The 25,856-nt window shown below is 46.0% G+C and overlaps 1 protein-coding gene across 3 annotated transcripts in view; it reads right to left on the reverse strand.

Moving 5' to 3' along the window:
- Positions 1-20,136, reverse strand: part of LOC310815453 (vang-like protein 1) — a 39,346-nt gene extending 19,210 nt beyond the window's left edge. For all 3 annotated transcript variants that reach the window (XR_014554623.1, XM_083685224.1, XM_083685223.1), the window contains exons 1-3: positions 20,013-20,136; positions 11,792-12,063; positions 4,749-4,878 (exon numbers count right to left, since the gene is read on the reverse strand). Coding sequence is in view for 2 of the 3 variants with exons in the window: in XM_083685224.1 (XP_083541350.1) it covers positions 4,749-4,878; positions 11,792-11,862 (201 nt within the window). In the remaining variant the exon portion in view is untranslated. The remainder of the gene's footprint in view (positions 1-4,748; positions 4,879-11,791; positions 12,064-20,012) is intronic.
- Between the last annotated feature and the right edge of the window lie 5,720 nt (positions 20,137-25,856).

Consider the following 25,856-nt stretch of genomic DNA (forward strand, 5'->3'; position numbering starts at 1 on the left):
TCCATTTCTTCTGACCCAGTGAGCACTATGGTGTCACTGCTCAGCCTATGGCGTGGGAGAGTGAGCAAGCAGCAGGGGGTGGGGCCTAATGAGCAGGAGCAGGGTCGTCCTGGCCAACCAATGGCGGCTCAGAGGGTGCCCAGTGGAACACAGGGAGACTATGACTCCATTTGCGCTCATACATTACATGTGGTTGGTTCAGAACCAGCAGAATCAGATCCCTCAGATATACAGCCAGTATATGTTTAGGAAGTTTAGGGTTAAAAGGTAGATGCCTGCGCTCCGACTTTGAAGACTCCATCTCCAACAGGACTGGAGTTACAAAGCAACTTACAGTACAGTGAGTGCATGTACACTCACTGAGCACTTCATTAGGAACAGCTGTACACCTTCTAATTCAAGCAATTATCTAATCAGCCAATCGTGTGGCAGCAGCACAATGCATAAAATCCTGCAGATACGGGCCAGCAGCTTCAGGTAATGTTCACATCAACCATCAGAATGGGGAAATGTGATCTCTGTGATTTTGACCGTGGCATGATTGTTGCTGCCAGGCTGGTTTGAGTATTTCTAAAACTGCAGATTTTCACACACAACCGTCTGTAAAGTTTACTCAGAATTGCACAATAAAGAAAAAACATTCAGTGAGCGGCAGTTCCTCGGACAGAAACGCCTTGTTGATAAGAGAGGTCAACAGAGAATGGCCAGACTGGTTTGAACTGACAGAAAGGCTACGGTAACTCAGATAACCACTCTGTACAATTGTGGTGAGCAGAAAAGCATCTCAGAATGCACAACGTGTCGAACCTTGAGGCGGATGGACTACAACTGCAGAAGGTCACGTTAGGTTCCACTTCTGTCAGCCAAGAACAGAAAGCTGAGGCTGCAGTGGGCACAGGCTCACCAAAACTGGACTGTTGAAGACTGGAAAAACGTAGCCTGGTCTGATGAATCTCAATTTCTGATGAGGCACACAGATGGTAAGGTCAGAATTTGGCGCCAACAGCATGAATCCATGGACCCAACCTGCCTTGTGTCAACAGTCAAAGCTGGTGGAGGTGGTGTAATGGTGTGGGGAATGTTTTCTTGGCACACTTTGGGCCCCTAAATACCAGTTATCAGTTATTACTAATATCAATCATCGCTTGAATGCCACAGCCTATTTGAGTATTATTGCTGACCATGTGCATCCCTTCATGGCCACAATTTACCCATCTTCTAATGGCTACTTCCAGCATGATAATGCACCATGTCACAAAGCAAAAGTCGTCTCAAACTGGTTTCATGAACATGACAATGAGTTCAGTGTTCTTCAGTGGCCTTCCCAGTCACCGGATCTGAATCCAATAGAACACATTTGGGATGTGGTAGAACGGGAGATTCACAGCTTGAAAGTGCACCTGAAAAATCTGCAGGAATTGCGTGATGCAATCATGTCATCATGGACCAGAATCTCAAAGGAATGTTTCCATCTTGTGGAATCAATGCCACGAAGAATTGAGGCTGCTTAAAGAGCAAAGGGAGGCCCTACCCAGTATTAGTATAGTGTTCCTAATAATGCTCGGTGAGTGTATGTTGTTGTATATAAGGGTCCTAGCGGGAACTGAACTTGCGACCCAAACAGCACTGTTTTCTTCTCCACCATGTAGCCAGCCTAGGACTTGCCTCCAACTGAAGCCATCTCAGAGCTGGACGTGGCCACCTCGCTTCCCCCAACACAGCGTACCTGCACGCTGCCTCGAAATGCAGAGGGAAAATAAAGAGGGGAGTGAAAGGGGGGAGGGGGGGAGGTTGGAGAGGTATTTGTTGGGGGCTAGTAGGGGGATCAAAGGCGGACTGAGTATAGTCTGTGCGTATGCATGTGTGTGTGTGTGTGTGTGTCTGGCAGTGCCCCATACGCAGAGGTGGAGCTTCGGACGGATCCCTGGCTGTCCCCCTTTGGCCTTTGACTGCAGAAATGGCACAACCAATCGGCAGGCCGAAAAAGGAGAGCTGCCAACAGCCCCACATTTAGCCCAATAATCCTCATTCACTTACATGCCGGAGAGCGCATGACCATCACACACGTGCTCCCCTGCGCACGTGCGAATGTGCATCGCACTGTGTAATGTGCCTTCACAAACACAATTAGCCATCATGACAAAATGTTAAAGTCACACACACATAGATACACAGACTCGGAAACTCAGACACACACACAGTGTTCTTATTGTTGTGCTCTGAGGCTTCTGGTGTCATCGACATCCCTGCAAACTCTAAATAAAGTGAGATCCACTCTCGTCTTTCAAATGGCCCTCTGTGTCAGGATGGGGGCTGCTAATTCCCAAAGAATGCCTCCAGGATTATATATATCATCTTTCCCCTGTGTGCCACTTCACACAATGGTGGACAACAGGTCCTGAATGCATTCCTCAGCTACACAACATCGCCAGGCAAGCACCTTCAAGGCCTACCGTGGATCCTCCTATGATCTACTAGCATTACACGAACATAACACTGCACAACAGGAGCAGCCCACAGACGGATATGGAACTCATTCTTTTAGTTGGAGCCTTACTGTGTGAGTGTTTAGAGTTAATGTAAGCTTTGGACTGGTTCCCCCACTGGCAAGCTGCTCCACAGCAAACACGGTTCTGTTGAAACACATACTTTACCTCAGGATCACAGAGGAGCAGATGATTTAAATGTTGATGAAGAATCTTATTGAAACCAACGCCCTTACACACCAGTTCAAACACTACTGTAAAGCCCATACAAACAAGACACATACCTAACACACACAGAAACTCTCTCTCTCACACACACACACACACACAGGCTCTCAAACAAACAAGGTCTTCTGGAGACATGGTGTCAGTGAGATTGCAACATGACTGATACCCTCTGAGGCCTCACACAGCACAACTTTGGGCTCTGAACAACACACACACACACACACACACACACACACACACACACACACACACTTTTAATAGGTGTTTGTGTGCACACATGAGCATATGAGCCCATGTGTGGATGTGGGTGTGTTGTGAGTGTACACCGTTCCAATCCCAGCCTCTACAGTCTAATGAACTCATTAAAAAGGAGTCATCTGGCAGCAGCAGCATGAAAAAGTCCTAACAGTCTCCCAGTGACAACCCTGCAACCATACACGGCATTGTCACCCACTGCTTGGTTAAGGCCCAGTCGGGAGTTAACAAGCATAGTGTTACACTGTGATACTACTGTTACACTGTGGAACATGCATACTGCTCTATACTGAGCTGTGGTGCCTCTCTCTGTAGAATCAGTGGCCCTGATTACTCTGAGTAAAGCCAAAAAACGACACCCGTCAGCAGTGCCGCAGGGAGCAACATGAATAAGATATGAATACCAAAATACTGTCTACTGCTGCTCTGTGGTAAATCCTGTGGTGCAGTATACACACACACACACACACACACACACACACGCACAAGCAATCACACAGACACAAAAAGTCACACACACACACAAAAAGTCACATTGACAAACGTGCGCACGCAATACACACATACACACACACACACACACACACCGCCCTCACAAGCTTTGACGGAGGGAGTGAGCCAAGTAGGTCAGCGATTGTTTGTAAGTTATGTGCTGGTGTGTGTGTCTCTCGCCTGGCTCTCTACACCACCGTAGAGACAGAAAGCACTCCGAACGCACGCCTCTCATCCTCGGTGTATTAGTCAGTCACGTCTCAATCCATCATTTCTTTCATCAGTCTCTTCCAACGCCAGACAATACCGTGGCACTCCAAAAACTAAAATCCCATTTTCATTATTACTTCATCAGCAAAAGCCAGAAACCTTGAAGCCACAATGGGCCACTTTGCACCAGAGACATTGAAACATTGATCAGCTCCACCACTAAAAGGACATAAAAGCACTTTCTATAATCTGAAAGCTTCAATCAAGCCTGTGCAGCGAAGTCGTCATCTGAACCATTAAGGGAGAAAGGCCATCCGGTGGCTAGATTGACTCTCTCGACCACGAGTGGATTCACGTTTATGATTTATGTGCATTTGATGCATGTACATTACAAAGACAAAATTTACTGCAAATCCAACCGCAAACAGACAAACAACCCTGTGAAACGTTAACACAAAGAGACATAGATTGAGGAGAACAACAATCCTCTGACGCACTCTGATCATGATGGATGGATGATGAATTTGACGTCGGAATCACTCAGCCTAACTACAATCCAGGCATTGTAGAATAAATGACAGGGGATGATAGGATAGGACAGGGATGGAAACAGGGATAGAAACAGGGATATACACAAGGCCACGGATATAGTCCAAAGGCCACCTGTTCCTTGAGGCTTTAGAAAAGGCACTTTTATGGCTATGAGCTAGGCAGCTACACATAAACAATGACCCAAGAATGATCACCTCCTAGCTCAAAGACTCAAAGACGCACTGTATAGGCAACAGGATAGGAGAGGGTGGCCTTTGAACTAATAAGCTCAATCTCCTGGCTGACAGGTTAGAAAAGTTACCCTATGCCAGGCAGACTCAAGTACTTCTGAGAAAGTACAGAGAGGAATTTCTGGTGAAGGTTTGCTCTGGGATTACTGTTAAACCACGGAGAAGACTGTACATGTCCATTTAAGGACGTGGATCAGGGGTTGCTGGCTTCCTAGCTGGGCGTGTTGCTGTGGGTTGGTTGCAGGGTGGTTTAGGGGTTGGTTGCAGTATAGTTGTAGTATGGTTGTGGGCCTACCTGGAGCTCCTCCCCCCGTACAGATGAGTCTCCGAGGAGTGGTTCTGCCGGCGGTGCGTTGATGGTGACCGACTTCTCAGAGCGACTACCGTCCTTGCTGCGGGACTTGTGGCGGTCGCGGCTACGCTCACTGTAAAACAACAACAAGTAGTGAGCGGGATTAAAGTCGTCCACTACGACTTTAATCCCGCTCGCTTTCACTCTTTTATTTTATTCTTTCTTTTTCTCACAGTGAACGTCTGGCAGGGCTTAGCTGACTGAAAACAAACAATTCAAAATGGCACGTTGTGCGTGCACACACTAACACACACACACACACACATACACATGTGTACACACACGTACACACACACATGTACACACACAGGAATATGCTAGAGTCTCCAGCTGCGGTGTGAGCCAGATAAGCAGCGGGAATATAGGCCTTTCCCCAATAATGCGGCTTAGAAGGTGGAAAAGTCCTCTTTGTTTCATCCCTCCACCCTTCCCTCATAACCAAACCACTGCAAAACCCAATGAACTCTTCTCCACTTACCCTCCCTCCCCTCCTCTGTTTCTCCTCCTCCCTCCCTTCTTTCACTCCAATCTCCTCCACATATGAGGCCCATTAGCTGAGTTGACCCCCGACTCTGACCCGCTCACTCTCAGCCCCCAGATCTCTAATCCTGTGTAGGAGTGGCGGACGGGAGGGGTCTCATACAGTATACAGTATACACCACATGGCACGTTGCCCATTCTCCAGCTCCATTACCACCCCCTGACACTGACAGGCGGCTCAACGCCCCCCCCCCCTCACCCTCACTAATCTGTCCCATCACCCCCTCCCTCCATCCTCTCTCTCTCCCCCCTGAGGCCTCCACCATGTTGGATAGATTCCTCCTGTTCTGTTATCGAGAGGGGCAACATAAGAATGGAGGGATAGAGGGAGGGAAGAAGGGATGAGGAGAGAGAGAGAAAGAAAGACAGACAGACAGACAGGCACCGGTGAGGAGAGAGCCAGAGAGTGACTGTCATATGTAATAGAGAAGGATATGGAGTATCTAATATATCTAAAGAGAGATTGCTGAGCAACACCTTGTTGTATCACTAGGCAACGGTCCAGCGGTTGGAAACGCTGCCCAGCTGAGGAGAGGTACCGTACAAGAGAATTCCTCGTTACGGTTTTTTTTCCCTTTCAAACTGAAATGTTAATTTCCCCTTTCTTTAAGCTTGTGTCTTCACAACAATGGAATGTAAGTGTAACAAATTGTTGTTGTTGTCGCCGCCTTCCCCCCCCCCCCCCTCGGGCAGCAACATGGCCCCCACAGTGTTGGAACGCTGGTGCTTGACAGCGAAGGGAGACCATTGTTGAGGGACGCTTAAATCCCTTTGATCCATCTTATTACGTCACACCATCACATTGGATTAGGGTTCTGGGACACCAGGCTCTGGGTGTAATCACGTCCTACTCATGGGCATTTTTAACCACGACTCATAAATAAACGTCAGTGGCAACATTTCCTAAGAGGATGCGTAGAGAATTATACAGTAGGGCTAGTCAAGTCAAGTCTGCAGCACCCACATAGAGAATCATTCAAGCAATATCACACATCCCGTATCTGTTGAGTACAAACCGAAATTCAATTTAAACTCAATAGATGGTGACTGGCACTTCTGCACGGTTTGTGTGCAGCAAACAGTACACAAAGCATTGGGGAGAGTGGTTGGACAACCTTGTTGAAGCGACGGCCCACCAGCATCATCCTGACTGGTGATGACCTCATCAGGGAGACAGTGTGATTGGCAGCTGTAGGTCTCTACGGGAGTTAAGTGTTGTGATAAAAGGGTGTTCACCCCACCGTTTCCTGCTTCTATTCCTGTACTTCCCCTTCAGCCCGGGACACAGCTTCCTTTAGAAAACCACAGTTAAAGCAGCCACCTTCACAGCCACATAAAGCCAGGTAGAGATACCAAAAAATATTTATCAAACACGTTGAGAATCACAGAGCATTTACACTAAATGGATTTTTCAATAAACTCAATTCGACGCGGAGCAATTCAATGGTACTCCAGAGATGTGCCACATTTAAGCTGGAGTGGATGAGTTGGTAGTGAAAGAGTTACTTAGAGTTGATTGGTATTCTCCAGTGGGGACACCCAGGGTGAAAATCTATTACATTTGCTGTCTCTTTCAAAGGCAGCGGGGAACCCCGCCAAAAAAGACAGCTATTCAAAACGAATAAATCTGAAAGAGAACGGGAGGTTGAAGAAAGCCCTAAATAAATGATGGATATCATCATTACTTTAGCTACAGTTATTCCAACCATCATCATTTAGAAGCTGACAGCGATTCTAATCGCTAATTGGAGGACCGCTGTGAGGGGGGGGGTGAAGTCATAGTCAGAGAGTGGTACTGTGGTAGAGTACATGTCAGGGTACAGATGTTTAAACAATGCACTCTAGGCCTTTTCAGGCCGGGTTGGGTGAGACATCGGGGCTGTGAGTTCTATGAGAATATGGTCAGAAATAGATGGGAGTAAGTCGTTACGTAGTTGAGGTAAAGGTTGGACGAGACTATTCCTTCACAGATTGGATATTGTCAGACTCTGGACACATGGGAACTGGTGAGATCATTGATTAGAATCCATTCAATCAATTAATTAATTAACTTATATTGCATATTTCATACAGTGCAGTTCAATGGGCTTTACATGAACAAAACAATAATTAAAAAAGTAATAATAAAACAAGAGTAATAATATGGATATGCAAAAACAGAAGACTTTGGCAAAAGTGGCTTGTGGCAGATGAGTCTAAATATCCCCTTCCCCCTCCAACATCCTCCTATCCAACATCATTAACATGCAGCCGACTCATTGGTATTCCAAAGCTCTGCCCTGCTATGATTTGATTAATGGAATGTGACTTCCAGCGTGGCTTCCTAAAGCAGGTAGGGGTTTAAGAGAAGGGGGGTAGGGGGGGTAGGGGGGGGTAGGGGAGTCCTGTGGGGGTATTGAAGCTTGGCATGCTGGGGCCGAGCCTTTCCAGAACTGGGGAAACGCTTTTCACTGTAACACCCGCAGGTAAGTAGTCTGACTCGAAGCCCCCCCCTCTCCAACTGACAGACAGGAGCGTAGGTGGATGTGTGTGTGTGTGTGTGTGTGTGTGTGTGTGTGTGCACACATACACTTCTGCCAAAAAATCTGTAGACCAATTCACTTACTCTCTACGCATGGCTGGTAGGCCAAACCACACACCTGTGTGAAAACGACCCGTGTGTCAACACACAGAGCCAGAGGAGCTAGAGGAACTACTGAAGACCTGCGGCAGCTGAAGGGAGCGGCAAGGAGGAGCCCAACACATAACCACACCTCTCAGCACCATCGTTTCAGCCCCACACTCACATTAGAAAGAGAGAGAGAGAGAGAGAGAGAGAGAGAGAGGGGGAGAGAGAGAGAGAGAGAGAGAGAGAGAGAGGGGGGGGAGAGAGAGAGAGAGAGGGGGGGAGAGAGAGAGAGAGAGAGAGAGAGAGAGAGAGAGAGAGAGGGAGAGAGAGAGAGAGAGGGGGGGGGGGAGAGAGAGAGAGAGAGAGAGAGAGAGAGAGGGGGGGGAGAGAGAGAGAGAGACACACACTGGAATTTCATTGGGGGTAAGTGGGGGTGGGGAGCTTGCATGTAGAGAGATATTCACACACACACATACACACAATACTAACTGCTTTTTAAGATGCCTGGACATTGAATATTCCTCCATCATCACATTGGGCAAGTCCGCTCAGAGCATTTCTGTTCAGTGTTGACACAAGTATAGCCAGAGAGGCCCAGGGTGCAGCTACCAGTAAAACACCCAGAACGCACCACAGACTGGAATGCAACCTGACAATCCTGGCGTTTAAAGTGGTCATCTATAACGTTGGACAGAGAAAAGAGATACCACTGTCAAAACGAAAGTATTAGCAATAGTGCTGATAATATGCAGATCATTTTTTATTTATTTCTTCTAATCATACTTAGCCTATATTCAATCACAGAGCGATATTTGTATTATTTTAAAAGGAAAACAAATAAGCGAGTGGGCTATTTGAATTAAGAGCTCAATCCAATGATTATAAGGCTTAAATCACGTCAATGTCAAACGAGAAAGAAAAAAGTTAAATTAGCCATTGTGTGCGTGTCACTTACAACCCTCACGTATTTGTGTTCAGTGTTGACACAAGTTGAGCCAGAGAGGCCCAGGCCGCAGTGTGTGACAGGCAGTGCTCTGCCCTCACTGTTTGCCAGGAGTAGGTCCACACTGATAGCACCACCAGGGTCGACTGGCGGTGGACGGTTTCAATGTAATCTATAGATCTGCCATGACAGACCCTCATCCCTGTTCTACACAGCACCTCTATATCTGAGTGTTCTCTGTCGTTACATCCACATGAACACACCCCGGTGTTTCCACGACCGTTATTGAGGCTCCCTTGCTCTGTAGCGGCTGGCCTAACATTATCTGGCTTCGATTGGATTTCGGGGAAAATGTGTAAACCAGCATGTGTAGTTACTGTATGGAGGGTCATGGTAGAACGTCTGGGCAAACACTGGACTGTAAACACCAGGGCCGCGTTCAGCAAGGCACAATGTTGTGGAAAGCTCAGATAGAAGTCATGTAGAGCAGACGTGCCTTTCTGACAGAGTAATGACTCATGTTTTACTCTTTTCATGACATATCTATCTGCAACGTTCAGTGTGTTACTCCTGAACGCTCTCACAGGCTTCTTTCACAAGCCTCATTCTCCATTTAGAATGTTCCAGAAATGGGTGTCTCCCTTCAACGTGGCCAACTTCAGAACGAGGAAGAGTTTGGGGAACTATTATACTCCTACTATAATACGCAAAAAAAAAGGGATTGGAGTTCAGCATTTAATTCATCCATTTCCCTGCGCTAATAAAATATGCGGCCACTTAATTGGAGTTTTAACAATCAAAAGACCCAATTTTCCACATGAGTAACTACTAATGTGATTCACTAGTGTATTCAATAATCATTGGGAAACTGTCACATCGACAGAATAAGAGGAGTCCCCCTCCTCTTCCAAAAATGAAAAGAAGTCCCCAATATCGAGGCAGCTAAAAGCACTTCACACTTGATGCATCATTGTATGTAATCTTGGTCTAGGATAGAAACAGAGATGGAAACGACAGAATTATGGACACAGCACCAGAAAGAAAGAGCTCGGTAGAAGCAGCTGACAGATGAGAGACCCGGTAGGTAAGCACCAGGCAGCTGGAGCTATTAGACAGAATGTTATAAAACCCTTCTACCTTCTGCCACCATCCGCCAACCTTCAAAGCTTATGCCAACTCCATTATATTTTTTTTATATTTTTTTTTGTACAAATGTAAGCCAAGGACAAGGACAGACAGATTTACACAAAAACACAAGTGTGAGAGTGTGTGTGTGTGTGTGTGTGTGTGTGTATGTGTGGTGTGTGTGTGTGTGTGTGTGTGTGTGTGTGTGTGTCCCCGTGTGTGTGTGTGTGTGTGTGTGTGTGTCCATGTGTGTGTGTGTGTGTGTGTGTGTGTGTGTGTGTGTGTGTCTGTGTGTCTGTGTGTGTGTGTGTGTGTGTGTGTGTGTGTGTGTGTGTGTGTGTGTGTGTGTGTGTGTGTCCGCCCCTGTGTTTGGGTGAGTCTGGCTCTATCCCTGGCACAGACGTAATTAGACAATGGCAATCCAAAGCCGCTTCACGCATGGCACACACTCCCCGCTGGAGTAAAAGGATTACCTTCAGATGAGGATGGCGAGGGCTTTAAAAGCCAACAATTTCTCTTTTGTCTATCAAATTAAGAGGCCAGCCGGTGGCCTTGGCATAGCGAGGAGGGAGTAGGCGAGAGCGGAAAGAAGTTTGGCAGAGAGGCCCATGCATCCCTCTCCAATTCCCTGTCACTCACTCCGGAGTTACAAAGCTATTCCCCCCCACACCCTCTCTCTCTCTCTCTCTCTCTCTTTCTCTCTTTCTCTTTCTCTCTCTCTCTCTCTTTCTCTCCCTTTCTCTTTCTCTCTCTCTCTCTCTCACAGAAGTGGGCCCACTTTTGCCGCATAGCTCAGAACTACAAGGACAAATTCTTGCCCTGGGGGAAAGTGAGAAGAGCGCCCAGGCTCAGTGGGTTTACCCCCTGGTGACATGTGACATGCCTCCTGCCTCCCTGGACTCTCCTCAGGGACTGTGGTGGTGAAACCAGAAGAGAGAGGGGGGTGGGGTCAAGTGGAGATGAATGAGGGAGGGGGGCAGCTGCTGGCTTTTCAACACGTTCGGGGCCTGGGAGCGAGGGGCGGGCGGCCGCAGCGGAGTGGGGTATGACGTGTGAGAGAAGAGAGGGAGAGATAAAAGAGGAAGAGGGTGAGAGTGACGGCTTGAGAAACGATAAGAGAGAGCATGAGACAGCAAGAGAGACGGCGTGAGAGGGAGATAGAACGTGTGTGTGTGTGAGAGAGAGCAAGAAAGGGAGAGAGTGTGTGTGTGGGAGAAAGAGAGCGGGGAGGAGGGGGTGGGGGGGGGGGGTAAAGAGGTCCAACCAACGAGACAGCAAGGGAGACGGTCACTCAGCAGTAACAGGTGCCGCAGAGGGAGGGAGAGAGAGCGATAGAGAGCGAGTGAGAGAGAGTGAGAGAGAGAGAGAGAGAGAGAGAGTGCGATAAGAGAATGGCTAGGAAAAAGGAGGGGCTGTTTGGAACAGGAGCCTCCCTCTTCTGGCCCGCCATGTATCCGCTGAGCCATCAGCCAGGGCTCCCCAGCACCTGTCCCCTCTCCCTTCCTGAGGCCTTCCTGAGGCCTGTCAGACGCAGCTATCTGACTAACGACAGACTAATAACCCCCTGGCAATGCCCCTGGGGCACAGACGTGCAGAGCTGGAGAGGCAGATACACAGATTAGAGAGGGAGACAGAGAGAGAGAGAGAGAATACCAAAAGATTCAAAATGTTAAACTATCAACACACAAAAAGACAAAAAACGGTGAGAGTGTGTGTGTGTGTGTGTGTGTGTGTGTGTGTGTGTGTGTGTGGAAGGTCTTTTCTTCTTACCCGTGCCTGTGGGATCCCCTGGAGCGGCCGGAGTAGTACGAGTACCCCGAGTAGGTGGACTCTGTGTCCATGGCGACAAAGTCCTGCCCCAGCGATTGGCCGAGGGCCGCGCGGAGGTTGCTGGGCTTGGCCGCGGGCAGACGCAGCGGGACCTTGTGGGCGGTCTTGTCTGGTGGGAGGCAGAGCTCGCTCAGGAGATTGGCGGAGGCCGCAAGCTGTCGGGGGTCAATCTTGAAAGCAACCCTGGGGGATCCCCGCTAGGAAACATCAACCTGGGAAGGAGAGAGAGAGAGAGAGAGAGAGAATTATGTAGATGGGAACTCTGTTGTGCTCTGGGTCATGTTGATGAGGTGTATCTACTGGTGTGTGTGTGTGTGTGTGTGTGTGTGTGTGTGTGTGTGTGTGTGTGTGTGTGTGTGTGTGTGTGTGTATCCAGTCAAATGAGAGATGGTTTTGGGATCAGATGGTTTTGGGTTGGACAGAGTAGACCCTAGAATCACTTCAACCTGGAGAGCCTAGTCTTAACCACTCAGCTAGGAGGAGCTCCCCCGGCTTTGGTGCAGTGGTTAGGATCTCACTAATGAGAAAGAACAAAGATGATGGTTTTGATAACAGAGGTCCAATAGCCCACCATACGCACTGAAAAGCATCGGTGTGTGAGCTCCTGGCTACGTTTCTCTTGAACGGTACACAGCTTTCACTTTCATAAGGAATTAACATTCCAAGAAATAGATAAGACAGAAAAAACAACTGCCTCGTTGAAGGCAACCACTTTTCTCATCCCTATTTGGCAGGCAATAGTCCTTGAAGGCAGAGTATTCAACACCCCACACACACACATTTATATATATATATATTTTTTACATTTTAGTCATTTAGCAGGCGCTCTTATTCATTTACATTTACGGCATTTAGCCGACGCCTTTATCTAAAGCGACTTTCAACAAATACATTTGTTTACGTAAGTGAATCATCTGTCCATCAGTCATCATAAGATAAAGTAATCAATGCTCGGGCCAGGGGCCATAGGCAGTCACAATGCTAGAAGAAGGAACATTATTATTTATTTATTTTTATTTACAGGAGAGAAACTTGTAGAGGGGGCTAGTGGGGGTCAAGAGGTCTTTAGGAGGGACCGTTAAGATGCAGCCTGAAGAGATGGGTCTTCAATCTACGGCGGAAGAGCGACTTACAATGCACACCAACCAATTAAAGACTGACACAAGAGAGCCTTGAAACCAGGGACAGGGATACAATACAATCTACTCTGAAGAAGGTTACTTCATGACAGTGAAACCTGTTAAGAGGTTCTAACCTTTTTGAGAAGTAAAACAGATAGCAGTTGCTCGAAGTGGATTTAGAATGTACCAGAACTCATTTTCGGTGTCAGTGCTCATTTAAATGGTACAGTACCAGTGTTTAGAGTTCAGAGTAAAGACAGAACCTACTCCTTGAAACAAATAGACCCAGTTTGCCATATTCTATTCTAAACAATCTAAGCTCTATTGTCTGATTACTAATTAAATCAGACCGAACTAGTGCACGGCTAAATCACTGGAAAATACAGATCGCGTGGTATAGTGAGTTGGAATGCTGCAAAAACACAAGACTGACTCTGAGTACCTCCAGCAAAACAATGCTCAGATGCAGAGCAACTACCACACACAGGCTCTAACACACACACTCTAAAAGAAAACGCACGCACACGCACAAGCACACACACAGCAGACCTCCAGAGCTCCAGCCTTATCAATGGAAGTCATCTCCAGAGGGGGATCTGGCAGACACTCCAGCAGCACAGAGGCTGCCTCTCTCCAGCATTCCTCCCCGGTGACATCACAAAGCTACAGCCACTGCTCCAGGTGAACATAACGCCATAACACCCCAATCACATTATTACAGAGAGATGTCTTCAGAGCGGAAGGGCCCACCCACCACAAGAACAACAACACCTAAAACTAAACTGTAACATTTCTATCTGTGTATTCAGTGTTGTCACTCTTTTTCAAGGAGGAGGGGGGCTTGTGTTGGGTTTGCCAGAACCCATATCTCACCGTAGAGATTGCCCATGTCTCTTGTGCAATCTAGGAGCATTCTTTCCCAAGAGGATCAATCTCCACAAAAATGCTGAGGGCTGTGCAGATGCAGGGGAGCGCAGTAACTCAAGCATCAAGTGGATTTCAATATCAAAGGCACAACTGAAATGCCTGTCTAATTCTATACCATACTCCCTCTCCAGGCAAGCACTTTACAGTCAGTACTAAGTGGAGATATGGGGCTGATAGGAACAATTTATTGGGTGCCCTTGATTTGGTTTGGCAAAGGAGACGGGAGGATACGGTTTACAATGGTTCTTAAATGACAAAGGATTAAAGAGGGAATTGAAAGGGGGGCGAGAAAAGAGAAATAAGTGAAATAACAAGATTACGGTTATGAACATGGGTGAGTAACAATACATGGGAAAACAGGGAGAGGCCAGAGAGGGCCAAGGGAAGGTAGGACCATAAACACACACACGCACACGCACACGCACACGCACAGGCATGACACTTGCCGGCGCTGGTGTAAGGATGAAAGGTGTGGTGAGATGTCACATCTTCCATGCCTGGAGAAACACAGGTCCAGAGAGAGGACCACTCAAACAACTGGGGACAATAAATGGTGCATGTTGCCATAACACACACACACACACACACACACACACACACACACACACTCTCTGAGTACCTCCAACAAAACAATGCTCGGATGCAGAGCAACAACCGACTCTAATGCACACACACACATACACAAGCTCTAACACACACACACACACACACACACACACACAAACACAGGTAATGGTAGAAAAAGCAATAGCAAAAGCAAATGCATTCTGAAGTGCATGCCTCTCCTTGAGGAGAGCTCCCATGGCCCCATGCAGCAGAGGGCACATTGAGGAGCTGCCCCAGATCCAGCCTGACATTATCCAGGGGGCTGCCGTCACCTACAGTATACTCCTCCTCTTCGTCATTTTGTCCAAAAATCCGTCCGTTTGTCCAAACACCATTTGAATGCAGTATAGATATTCAGAAAAAGTGTTTGAATGAAAATCCCGAGCAAGTGCATTTCCCCAAGCGCATTTCTGCACGCACGCACACACGCATGCACACACGCACGCACGCACGCACGCACGCACGCACGCACGCACGCACGCACGCACGCACGCACACACACAGCTTAACTACCGCAGTCCCAATGAAAGCCATGGGAAGTAGAGCTCTCCCTTGGGGCATCCTTCTGTTCTGCTTTAATAACCAGCCGTTATAGAATAAATACACCGTCATTTCAATAAAATAAGATATTCATCCTGGATATTACCCGTCATCTTCTCTACCACTTAGAGAGAGAAAAACTGGAAAACTGCCGAATCCAAAAAAATACTGGGAGCAAAGAGCCCAAAAACTGTGACCCAAATAGAGAAACAGTGAGAGAGAGAGAGAGAGAGAGAGAGAGAGAGTAGCAGAGTGTGTGTGTGTGTGTGTGTGGTCTGTGTGTGGTCTGTGTGTGTGTGTATATGCAATTTCTATAAAACCAAGTCTGAGCGTTTCACAAATATCTTTGTGGGTTGATAAGCTTTCAAACATTTGAACGATAACTGAACCTCTCTAAAGCTGTTCATATTCTCCTCAGGAACTGACTGGCTGCCCTCAGACACAAGCAAAATAGCTTTGGTGTGAGACAGAGAGTTAGGTCTACATACTGTGTGTGTGTGTGTGTGTATATGATTCATATGAGAATCATGCAAGGAAAAAAATAAGATGAGGAGGTCTGTTTGGAACACACTTCTAGCTGGGTCCAGGTCAAGATGTGAAGCTTTGGCTTCACAGCTACAGGCCAGAGCAGGACAGTACAGACAGTACAGACACTGGTCGGGGTAAGCCAGGGGCCGGGGCCCAATTCTGCAGTGGGCTTCACACAGGCATTTTCATCTCCAGAGCTAATCCTCTTAAGAATGAGGGATGAAGGGATGAAACAGGGATTAATAGGGTTAAATAGAAGGGGTCTGGGCCAGGGTGGGGGGTCAGAGGGAATGCTGTGATAAAAAGAGCTAGTTTCATGTGAAAATATGCCACCATCTACCATGCAGCCTACAGCATAGCGATGCTGGCACAAGCCTGCTGGTTTCAGTTGGTAAAGGTTGACGAGAACAGACCTTTCTGTTGCTTACAGAGACTAAGCATCTTGCCTAAAGGTATATCTCAAGGAAAAACTACTTGATGTTCCTAATTGGCACCACACACTTAGGGCTTGGTTTTGGCAAGGACCTCACGATATAATACTACTGCAATACAATACATATGGCAATACACTGCAATGCTCTACATATATTTACTGAACATTTTTAAATGTAACTGAAAATTCAACCTACTGCGTAGTGCATACCACACCCTTGGTAGTCTGATATATAGACACACACACACACGAACACAAACAGACACACACACACACACAAACACAAACACACATAACCCCTCAGGGCATGAGTAGCGTCCAACTCCCAGCAGCAATAGCCTGCCGACCAGCTTTCCTTATGGCACAACCAACCGGCTGGCACTGGACCAGAGTTAGCCAATTAGAACATGCTTGTTGACTTTCCTCCATTCAGTCTCTCTCTTCCTCTTTACACTGGGTAAACTAAACATCCCCTCTCCACAGCAGACTCCACAGCACCCACCCAGAGCTGCTGGGAGGGGGAATGGATCTGAAGCAGGCCGGCAGGCTGGCAAACAAACACACGCACACACACACGCACACACACGCACACACACACACACAGCCGCACACACAAACACACACACACACACACAGCCCCATGCACACAGGTGCAATAATCCGGTATTCATGCTTGAGGAAGTGCAGGAGAGTATACACCCCAGAAGCAAACACAGGAGATGAAAAACAATCTTCTTGTACACAAAGCAGGGAACTCTGACAGTCCCATCTACAGCAGAACGCTCATCAGCAAAGCCTCATCATTCAACCGCATGTTAACCACACACCCAAGAACAAAGAGAAGAGCTCCTTGAAAGGGGTTGTTCTTGCACAGGGCCTCGGCTCATTCTGTTAGGACTCTGTCTTCAAAGTCCCTCCCACAGCAAGAACAAAGACCCTATTAAAATGTAATCATCATTATGAGTCAACAATGTGTATGACCTTCATCAGACAGCAATGCTCTCCAACCCCATCTCTGCTGACGCTGACTGGGTGGAACAGTTGAGGGTTGGGTCTGCTTTCTCTGCTGCTCCAGCTAGGTGGTGTCGCTAGGCCAGCTTTGCTGTTGTTTGTTGTTGTGTGTGTGTGTGTGTGTGTGGGGGGGGGGGGGGGGCGGTTGGAGTGCAGGACCTTTAGTTCCGGCAGGGGGGGGGTAAATAACTTGGGGACAAAAGAACAGCACTGGCACTTCTCCAAACAGGACCCAGCCAGGCCCCTCCTGTCCTTTTTTTGTTTGTGAGCTGACTGTTTGAATGTTTGGTTTTGTGTGTGTGTGTGTGTGTGTGTGTGTGTGTGTGTGTGTGTATGTGTACATATTAACACACAAAGACAGACAGAGAGGCAGACATATTGACAGACAGACAGACAGACAGACAGACAGACAGACAGACAGACAGACAGACAGACAGACACACACTCAGTGTCCCTTCATCTGTTTGGCTCTGCTGCATTACATTGAAATCAACAGTCGGATAACACATTTCCCCATGGCATAATGAGAGAGAACCGGAACATGCTAGATACTAATTAATTCAGTGAGAAGGTAACAACATGATTGATGAAAGACACCTAAGAGGGGAGCTGAGAGAGAGAGAGAGAGAGAGAGAGAGAGAGAGAGAGAGGGGAAGAAAATGAAAGCAACCCAATGTGTTATAAAGCCTGAGTCACATGGTCATCAAGATGCTGTCCATGAGCAAATGAGCCCATTAATTCCATGGAATTCTATCCAACATTCTGGAATGTCACCCTCTCCCCGAGCTATTCATTAGTGTCAGAGGCACAGGGTGCAGAGTACAGACACCGCTGGTTATTTAGGGCCACCAGAGACAGCCTTCACAGATGCATGACCTGCCTTACAATTGAGCTCTGTTATTTCTCTCTGTAGAATCATGATGACAAAGAAGACAGGCAGACAACTACAGTAGTAAGGAGAGGAAGAAGAAGAAGAAGAAGAAAATACATGATTCTAACATGCGTCTTACCATCTGTGTTTCAGGCATCCAAACAAATTGGATTAATGGATTTGGACCCTTGTTCTTACTGTGACAAGTGCATTATTCTCATCTCTACATTATATGTCCTGTTTTCTAAGATAGTCTAAGATGTCTACTTCCAGGATGCAGCTCTGTTTGTCTGAGATCTTTGATTACTCCTTCAAGTTATTTCATTTTTTCCTCCGCCTGCTTCGCCATGCACAACACTGACACAGGACTGAATTCTCAAGAGGCGATCCCTATCCATGTTGACTCTCAATCACACACACACACACACACACACACACACACAGAGGAACTTATGACAGTTATCATGCCATCATATTTAAAATATTCTCTTTGCTGCCCTGTCAGATGTGAAGACACACAAACAAGAACCATTTACCGGAATAGAGTGCGAGGGGGATGTCAAATCCCACCAGGAAACTACTTATAATCACACATCTCCCTGACGTTAGGCTCAGCGTACACATAAAAGACTTACAGTATGATAATGATTGCTCTGCATTATTCATGGCCAGGAAGAGATTGTCGTTCTCACTACTGAGGGCATTCTCGTCTGAGACAAGTCAGGCATGTTTTACAACAAAACGGAGTTTCATTGTTCAGCCGTTTCCTAAGCACTACCACCCATCCTGGCTCTGCATCGAGGGGGGTGGTGGGGGGAGACAGCAATGCTCAGAGAGTAGGCTGTAGGAGCTGCACAATGGAGTCAACTCAATTCCACATCTGAACAGTCTGATCTGAATTTGCACAGGTATTCATTGTGTTGCTGTGTATAGAGTCACTGCTTCTGGTGTATTACAGTGTTACTGTATTACTGTGTTACTACTGTATTTTGTGTTTTTGAAGAGGAGAGCTTTTAATTGTCATACACTCTCCTGTATGCAGTACCCAAACATTTAAAACTGGAGACATACACACATTCACACTGAGAATCTGATTCCTGTAATTGTACTTGTGAGATTATCTGACAGGCTAGAAAATGTGTTCCTCAGCCTTTCAAAATACTGTATTTCTTCAACATACAAACCACTTTTCATGACTCAGGTATGTTTCACCAACTCAACGTGAACCGACTTCATCGAGTAACTCAAATTCAGTCGGAACACCGCTACATACCGTCAAGACACGTTTATAACGGCTGTATTTCAATGCATGAACTTAAACCGATGTGCAGAGCTAAACCTAACAGCTGTGTCGCCTGCCCAATCCTGTACCTGTACACCCAAATGGCGGACTTACATAGGAAACTCCCTGGTCTCCGTTAGGCCTCAAGAGCCGTGCCCTGTTGGTAATGTACATTCTCTTGGAACAAGTAGGGCTTGTTTGAAGGGAAACATTTAAATGTTTGCACAAGCGCGTCAATATGTTGCCAAATTCCGAAGCTGCGTCGTGCAACAGTGTTTCTGTTTCGTTCGGCAATATTGCCTCTGTTACAAGGTAGCCTGAGTTGAGGTGAAGTACAGAGGAATTCTGTCAACCGTATGCAACATAGTAACCCATCTACGATTTCAAAGTAAATCTGAAAACATGCGTTGAGAGAGACGTTCTAGAGATGGCAATATTGTAACAGATAGGGATCGAATTTATATCATGTTTGATATCGATAAGGCTTGAGAAAACTTGTAACACTGCTCCATGAATATGAAAGGGTTAATTTCACACCCAACGTTGACCGACTGCAGTCATTTGAGTTGAGGGCATTCAAATCAGCTAGAGTTGATAAGATTTTCTCTATAACATCAGACATATGTTTTACGAAACAACATGGGCGTGCTGACATTTGTTGTGGCAAAATATCAGTGTCCAAATAAACACACCCGTAGTCTAGCGAAGAATATAAGTAACCTACATGAAGCAGGAAAAAGACAACTAAACTCATATACATGGTTCTGACTCGCACTTGTACCTACGGACAACTTATTTAGGATTCGTTCTACATGTCTCGGATAAATTCGACATCGACTCACCTTCAGACGAGATCATACCATTCCAATGAGCGAGGTTTCAGCCAGAAATGTACATTTGCAATACTTCGCCTCCTAGCACACGGTGCACAGGAGGGACCAGCCCGGGTAAGCCGTAGGAATCACCCTGGTCACAAGGAATTTTGCAGGGGGCAGCAATGCTTCGTCAGTATGAGAAAGGAAAATGTGTAGTGCGAGGATGGTGCGCTAGGGGGGAATGGAGTTGTCACTATGCAATTATTACAATACAGCACTTTCCAAGCAACTGTCAATACGCATAGGCTGAAGTGAGTGGAATGACACATAAAGAGAAAGGTGGACATAGGCTAAAGGGACCGGTGGTAGAACCTGTTGACAATATTTGTCTGGAGTGTATTATACCTGGTAATTCAATGTGTGGTATTAATAGCTTATTGCCCTCATGCAGTTACATCTAGCCAACTAGGTCTTGCTAGACAAACATATCATTGATAAGTATAAAAAATATCTGCGCTAAGGTGTATGGTGGTGTCTTGGCTAATGAAATAGGCTTGGTTTATTCATAGAACAGGTCACACCAACCATTCAAAGTTGTTGTTTTGTATTCATCAAACACACATTGCCTTCAAGGACAAAGGAGGCACAGCTACCGGTTGGAGGACATGTCACAAATTTGTGTCACACATGTCACAAGCTAAAGTGGGATTCGTGACAGGAGAGAGCAAATATAGCTTGGTGCCATGGAAACCAGACAAACATCCTCCTGTTGTCCTCTGTTGGATGCACACACTTTCTTTCTGGTGGCTTCTCAGGGAAGTGCTCAAACTGTGGATGCATTGGATTCATGATAGTCACCAAACACACACACACATTCATCTCAATATGACAATTCACAAAACATCCTTGTTTTATCATGAGTAAGGGAAATGATGTTGAGATAATATCACTGTTTATTTTACTGCAGTATCAAAACAGTGCAGATGAGTGATAACCATCACGTTCTAACAGAGAGCTCCATTGAGCCATTTAGATTACAAGCAAGGGTGCTTTGTTCCAGTCAGTGAGAGACAACAATGAGTAGTGGAGAGGGCTTTAAAGGGGAATGTAAATAGCTTTTTCCCTTGATTTTAAGACACCCAGTGTCTGGCTGGGTCAAAGTACACATTCACATTTATGCATAACACACTCATTCATAACCCAAATAATATGTCAACAAAGCAGCTGGCATGAGCACGGGATGGTTAAAGAGATGGTTGAATCAATATGTTGGCCTCTTGAGTCATTCACCCCCCCCCCCCCCCCAACCCCTCTCACCCCTGCTTGCTCTCTTCACAACCACAGAGACACCCCCCCGCCCCACCTCCTGAAGAGAGTAAAGGTCCTGACCGGGATATGACCCTGTGACCCCCCCCCTTCCCCCCCCCCACTGAGGGCCACATAGGCATGGAGACGGGGTTAACTGCTGTAATTATTCTATAGTCTCCTGATTTCCACCCGGTTCTTTAGGTGAAGGTCCAATGAATCTTGAGACTGATACAAGGGTGATGATGGCTGATATAAGGGATTCAAGGATGGCTGAAAAAAAAGTTTGTGGGTATCTGGCATCCAACTGATTTAAAGTAGCCCGATTAATGGTATGGTCACCTGACTGGGCTGATCTCTCAGATTCTAAGGTTAGTGCGCCATGCTCTGGCCATATAATGGTATCGCAGTGCTGTTGCTATACAGTTGCTGAACTGTATAACCTGCAGGCCTTGGTAACGATACAGTCATGAACAAACATGTAATGAAATAACTAATTGTTCTCACTATTTTTGTGTTTGGAAAAAATGAGATCAGCACATACAATTTAACATTTTAGGATGTTTTTTTTTGTATCTTTGGTAGAATATTGAATATACCATTATGATATGGCAAAAGTATTTCATAATGTTTAAAGGCCTTCTTAACGTAATAGATATACGGTCATAAGTTAACAGAAGCGACCCCTCCCTTCGTGAATCAATCATTTTGAGTGAAAGCGGTAAATCTGATTACACAGACCTGTGTATTGCGAGACACGCGCTCCCATTCACTAGGCACGCGTCTCGTGTGAGTAGCAGCACCCATCATCCGATTTTACGTTTATTCAACGCCGTAAGTGTGCAGATGGTCTCTATTGAGACTGCAAGGTGGGCCCATGAGATCATTAAATTTAGTGTCCGGAAGATGGATGGATCCCTCCCCGAAGACATGCAGTTTATGAGTTTAGGGATTTTGGTCAAAACAGAAAAAGAAAAATTAAAGCTTGTAAAATGAAGACGAAGTGAAAGCAAATGCAGTTTATGAGACCACACACACCACAGACAGATGTATCAATACCAAGTACATTATTTGTGCTTAGAGTCTCCAGAGCAAAATTGACTAAATGTTCTTTCAGCCATATGAGATATTCTCATAACTGTAGCCAAACCTGTTACATTTAGCATATGACAAATTACTTTTTGTTTGTTACATTTGTTTGTTTTGAATGACAGTTTGGTTGGTGACCATCAAAGTATGAACAATTTTGATTGTGGTGTTTTTTTTATCATCATATCAAGCATTTGTGTGAGGCATTCAAACAAGATCAATGATTGCCTAATTATCCACTAGGTATCTTCTCTCAATAGCTTACTGATGATAGAGGAACATTATAATGATTGACATCAACCAGCTTAAGATGCACTAATGTATATTAAGCATTCCCTTGTGGTATTTGTTAATTTTAACCTCCCACCTACATTTTTGTTGTACATTTACCTAGGTCCTCAAATGTATGACAAGGGTTGAAAATGCATTTTTTTGTGGCCTAAAATGATATACAATCCAGACAGGGACTTCCTTTAGACTGAGAGGTAACAAAGAGTCAGAAATTGGATTTAAAAGATCTTTAACCAAATTCAAAGCCAATGAAAATGGCATCTTAATTCGCCAGATTGGGACGAGTGGGCCGGGGAGAGAGAGAGCGGGGGGGGGGGGGGGGGCTAATGCATGCACACACACCTTATGACGTGCCCACTATACAGATGGTCCGAGCGTGAGTCTGAATGAGAGAGGGACCATCCAGTGCTGCTGACGCATTGTGAGGGGGTACGTCGTCTTCAATACACGAGTTAATGAGAACAGACTGACTATCCCCCCCCCCCCTCCCGTCTCTCCATTCTTTTCTTCCCTCTCTCTCTCTCTCTTCCTCTCCTCCTCTCCTCCTCTGCCCATTTCCATCTGTTTGGGAGACAAAGGGCCACGAGCCAGCTCGAGCCCCGGAACCCTGCTGGTGAAGTGGGCAGGGATAATACGTCCATCCCGGGGGCCGCATTTCAACACATGGACCTGCCTTTGTACTGCTGGCGCTGCTCGCTGCTATAGCACCACCGCATGCGTACACTTCACAACACACACACACACACACACACACACATGGAAGGAGGAGGGCCGGGTGTGTGTGTGTGTGTGTTTGTGTGTGTGTGTGTGTGTGTGTGTGTGTTGGGGGTGGGGTGGGGGGGGGACATTGAACATTGTCATAATTCCCAGGAGTGGAGAAAAAAAAGGGCAAAAAAAAGCAGAGCCTGCACAAAAACCCCAAATGCTGTTCCTCGCACAGTGAACACATGGCTGTTTGTTGTCATACTTTTCTCTCTCTATATTAGCACAAAGCTATCGAGCCCCTTCGAATTAGATGAACGTGTGTGTTGTCCTACTCCAGGCTTTGAGGAGTCTACCTGAATGATGAAGGGGAGAGGACGGCCAAATGTTGATAATGGCAATTGTAATCCCAGGCCGTCTGTACACCTTCTGACATATGGTCACTTGTAGGGCCTCCGCCATTACATAATCCTGAGTGAAAAGGCAAGGCAATATGGCACTTTCTCACACACACAAACACATATGCACTGGTCACACTGGCAGTCTGTTCACGGCCCACAGCAGTTTGGGCTTCTGCTGTCGCTTTCTCCTCCTCTTTGAGTTTGTAAAGAATAAATTGAAGAGGAACCATGCAATGGAACCATTTTGGGTTGAGGAACACAGAATGGGCCTCCAGTTCAAGTCCAGACAAACCTGGTACTAAATAAGCAGAACAGACTTGAGCAGAAGTCTATGATAATAAAGTCAGCCAGAGTTTACAGGTAGTTTACTTTCTGGAAATGTAGATGGGACATATATACATGAATGTCAAAGATCAGACATTCTACATTGCCAAACCATGTCCCTCACTACTGTAAAGGCTTAACATCATTATAACCTCTTCCAAAGGTTTGAACATTCATTGAAAGTTTTTGAGAAACATGATTCATTATTTTGTTCAATTGAACCATTGACCTTGTTATGAGTTGAGTGAGGTTGAGTTTCGTGGCACATTTTTAGAATGTTATCATTGGTAAAGAAACTCCAATATGCCTCATGGACAAATTCTAATTCTAAGGAATGTGTGTTGACTAGGTGTGTTGATCAGGGTGACAGGACAACCTTGGACATGACAAAAAAATACATTTCACTCTCTCCTCCTCAGATGAAAGGATTTAAAGCAAGTCTACCTTCCTTATTATGGCAGCCACCTGAGGATGAGGAGGAGGGGGAGGGGGAGGAGGAGGAGGAGGACGTGAGGCTTCATGAGAGGAGGAGGTTTTACAGAAGTACTGAAGAAGTGGTGTCAACTTGGGTCCACAATCAATCTCTTTATGTGCCAGGGACGGAACATTACTTCTATCTGACCATGTAAAGGGCATTTGACTCCCAGCCCCCTGGTTTGTTAGCTGTCCTGAGAGTGAGGTCACTAGAGAGAGGGTTGATGGGGTCATCAGTATATGTGTCACACCTGCTCTAAACCAATTAGGAGATGCTTGCCTCACTAAATTTCTAAAACGTCCTATTCAATGTGCCTATATGTAGGCCTATACTACAGTATAATCAACTGTTCAAGCCTAAAATGTGTCATGTCATACCATTCACAAATGAAACATTATATTTTCATCAGTTTAAAAAGGCTCCAGTACTGTATGCCTGAATTCTGCTGCTCATGTATAGGTGGACATTTCTTGTCAGAAATGTCAGAAACCATTGTATTTTTTCGAGGTTGGTTTTGAGGCTGTATAGTGGTTAATTATTTACCTTTATGGTCTTATAAATACCTCTTTGTTGGTATTTCGACCAAATATCATGGCATACAGTGGCAAAGATGGTATTTGAAAGTATATTCAACAGCTTATGTGGTATCTTTAGAAATGTGTATTTTTTTATGAATATAAGGTAGGCCTATACCGAACCGACTTAACACTACTTAGGGGATGTCTCTATTAGGCCTATCAGTTAGTCTCTCAAATCAGACGTGTTGCCTCCCTCAAATTGCGTATGCTACGGATGGCTCGAGACTATAGGCCTACTACAAAGCGAGTCCTTCATTTCTCTAGGCCTATACACAAATGTGTTTGGTGCAAATGGCCTCGGGTTTGTTGACATGCATATTTAATGCACATATCACAGCTATGGTTAATGCATTGGAGTGTTTGTTTGTTTGTTTGTTTGTTATATCAATTAATTCAAGCAGTGCCTGCCCATGTGGCTCATCCAATAAGCATATGAATCAATTGTACAGCTAGTGGGCCAGTCTTATGCATTAGTCATATATGCTACTATTAGTTTCTTATAGTCAACACACCCAGAAGTGAGTGATGGCAATATATCATAAACAAATACAAGATTTGGATCTTTGCTCATACCATTTGGCAATATTACATGGCTGTGCTTGCTTGCTCATAAATTTCCATCTCTCCCATCCCCGCTCTCCCTCTCTCTTTCCCACGGGAGGTGCCAGACGGCCAGTAATTTGGTTGTCTTGGCTCGTCTGGAGTA

Source organism: Argentina silus, assembly GCF_951799395.1.
Source record: "Argentina silus genome assembly, chromosome: 14".
Classification (NCBI taxonomy): domain Eukaryota; kingdom Metazoa; phylum Chordata; class Actinopteri; order Argentiniformes; family Argentinidae; genus Argentina; species Argentina silus.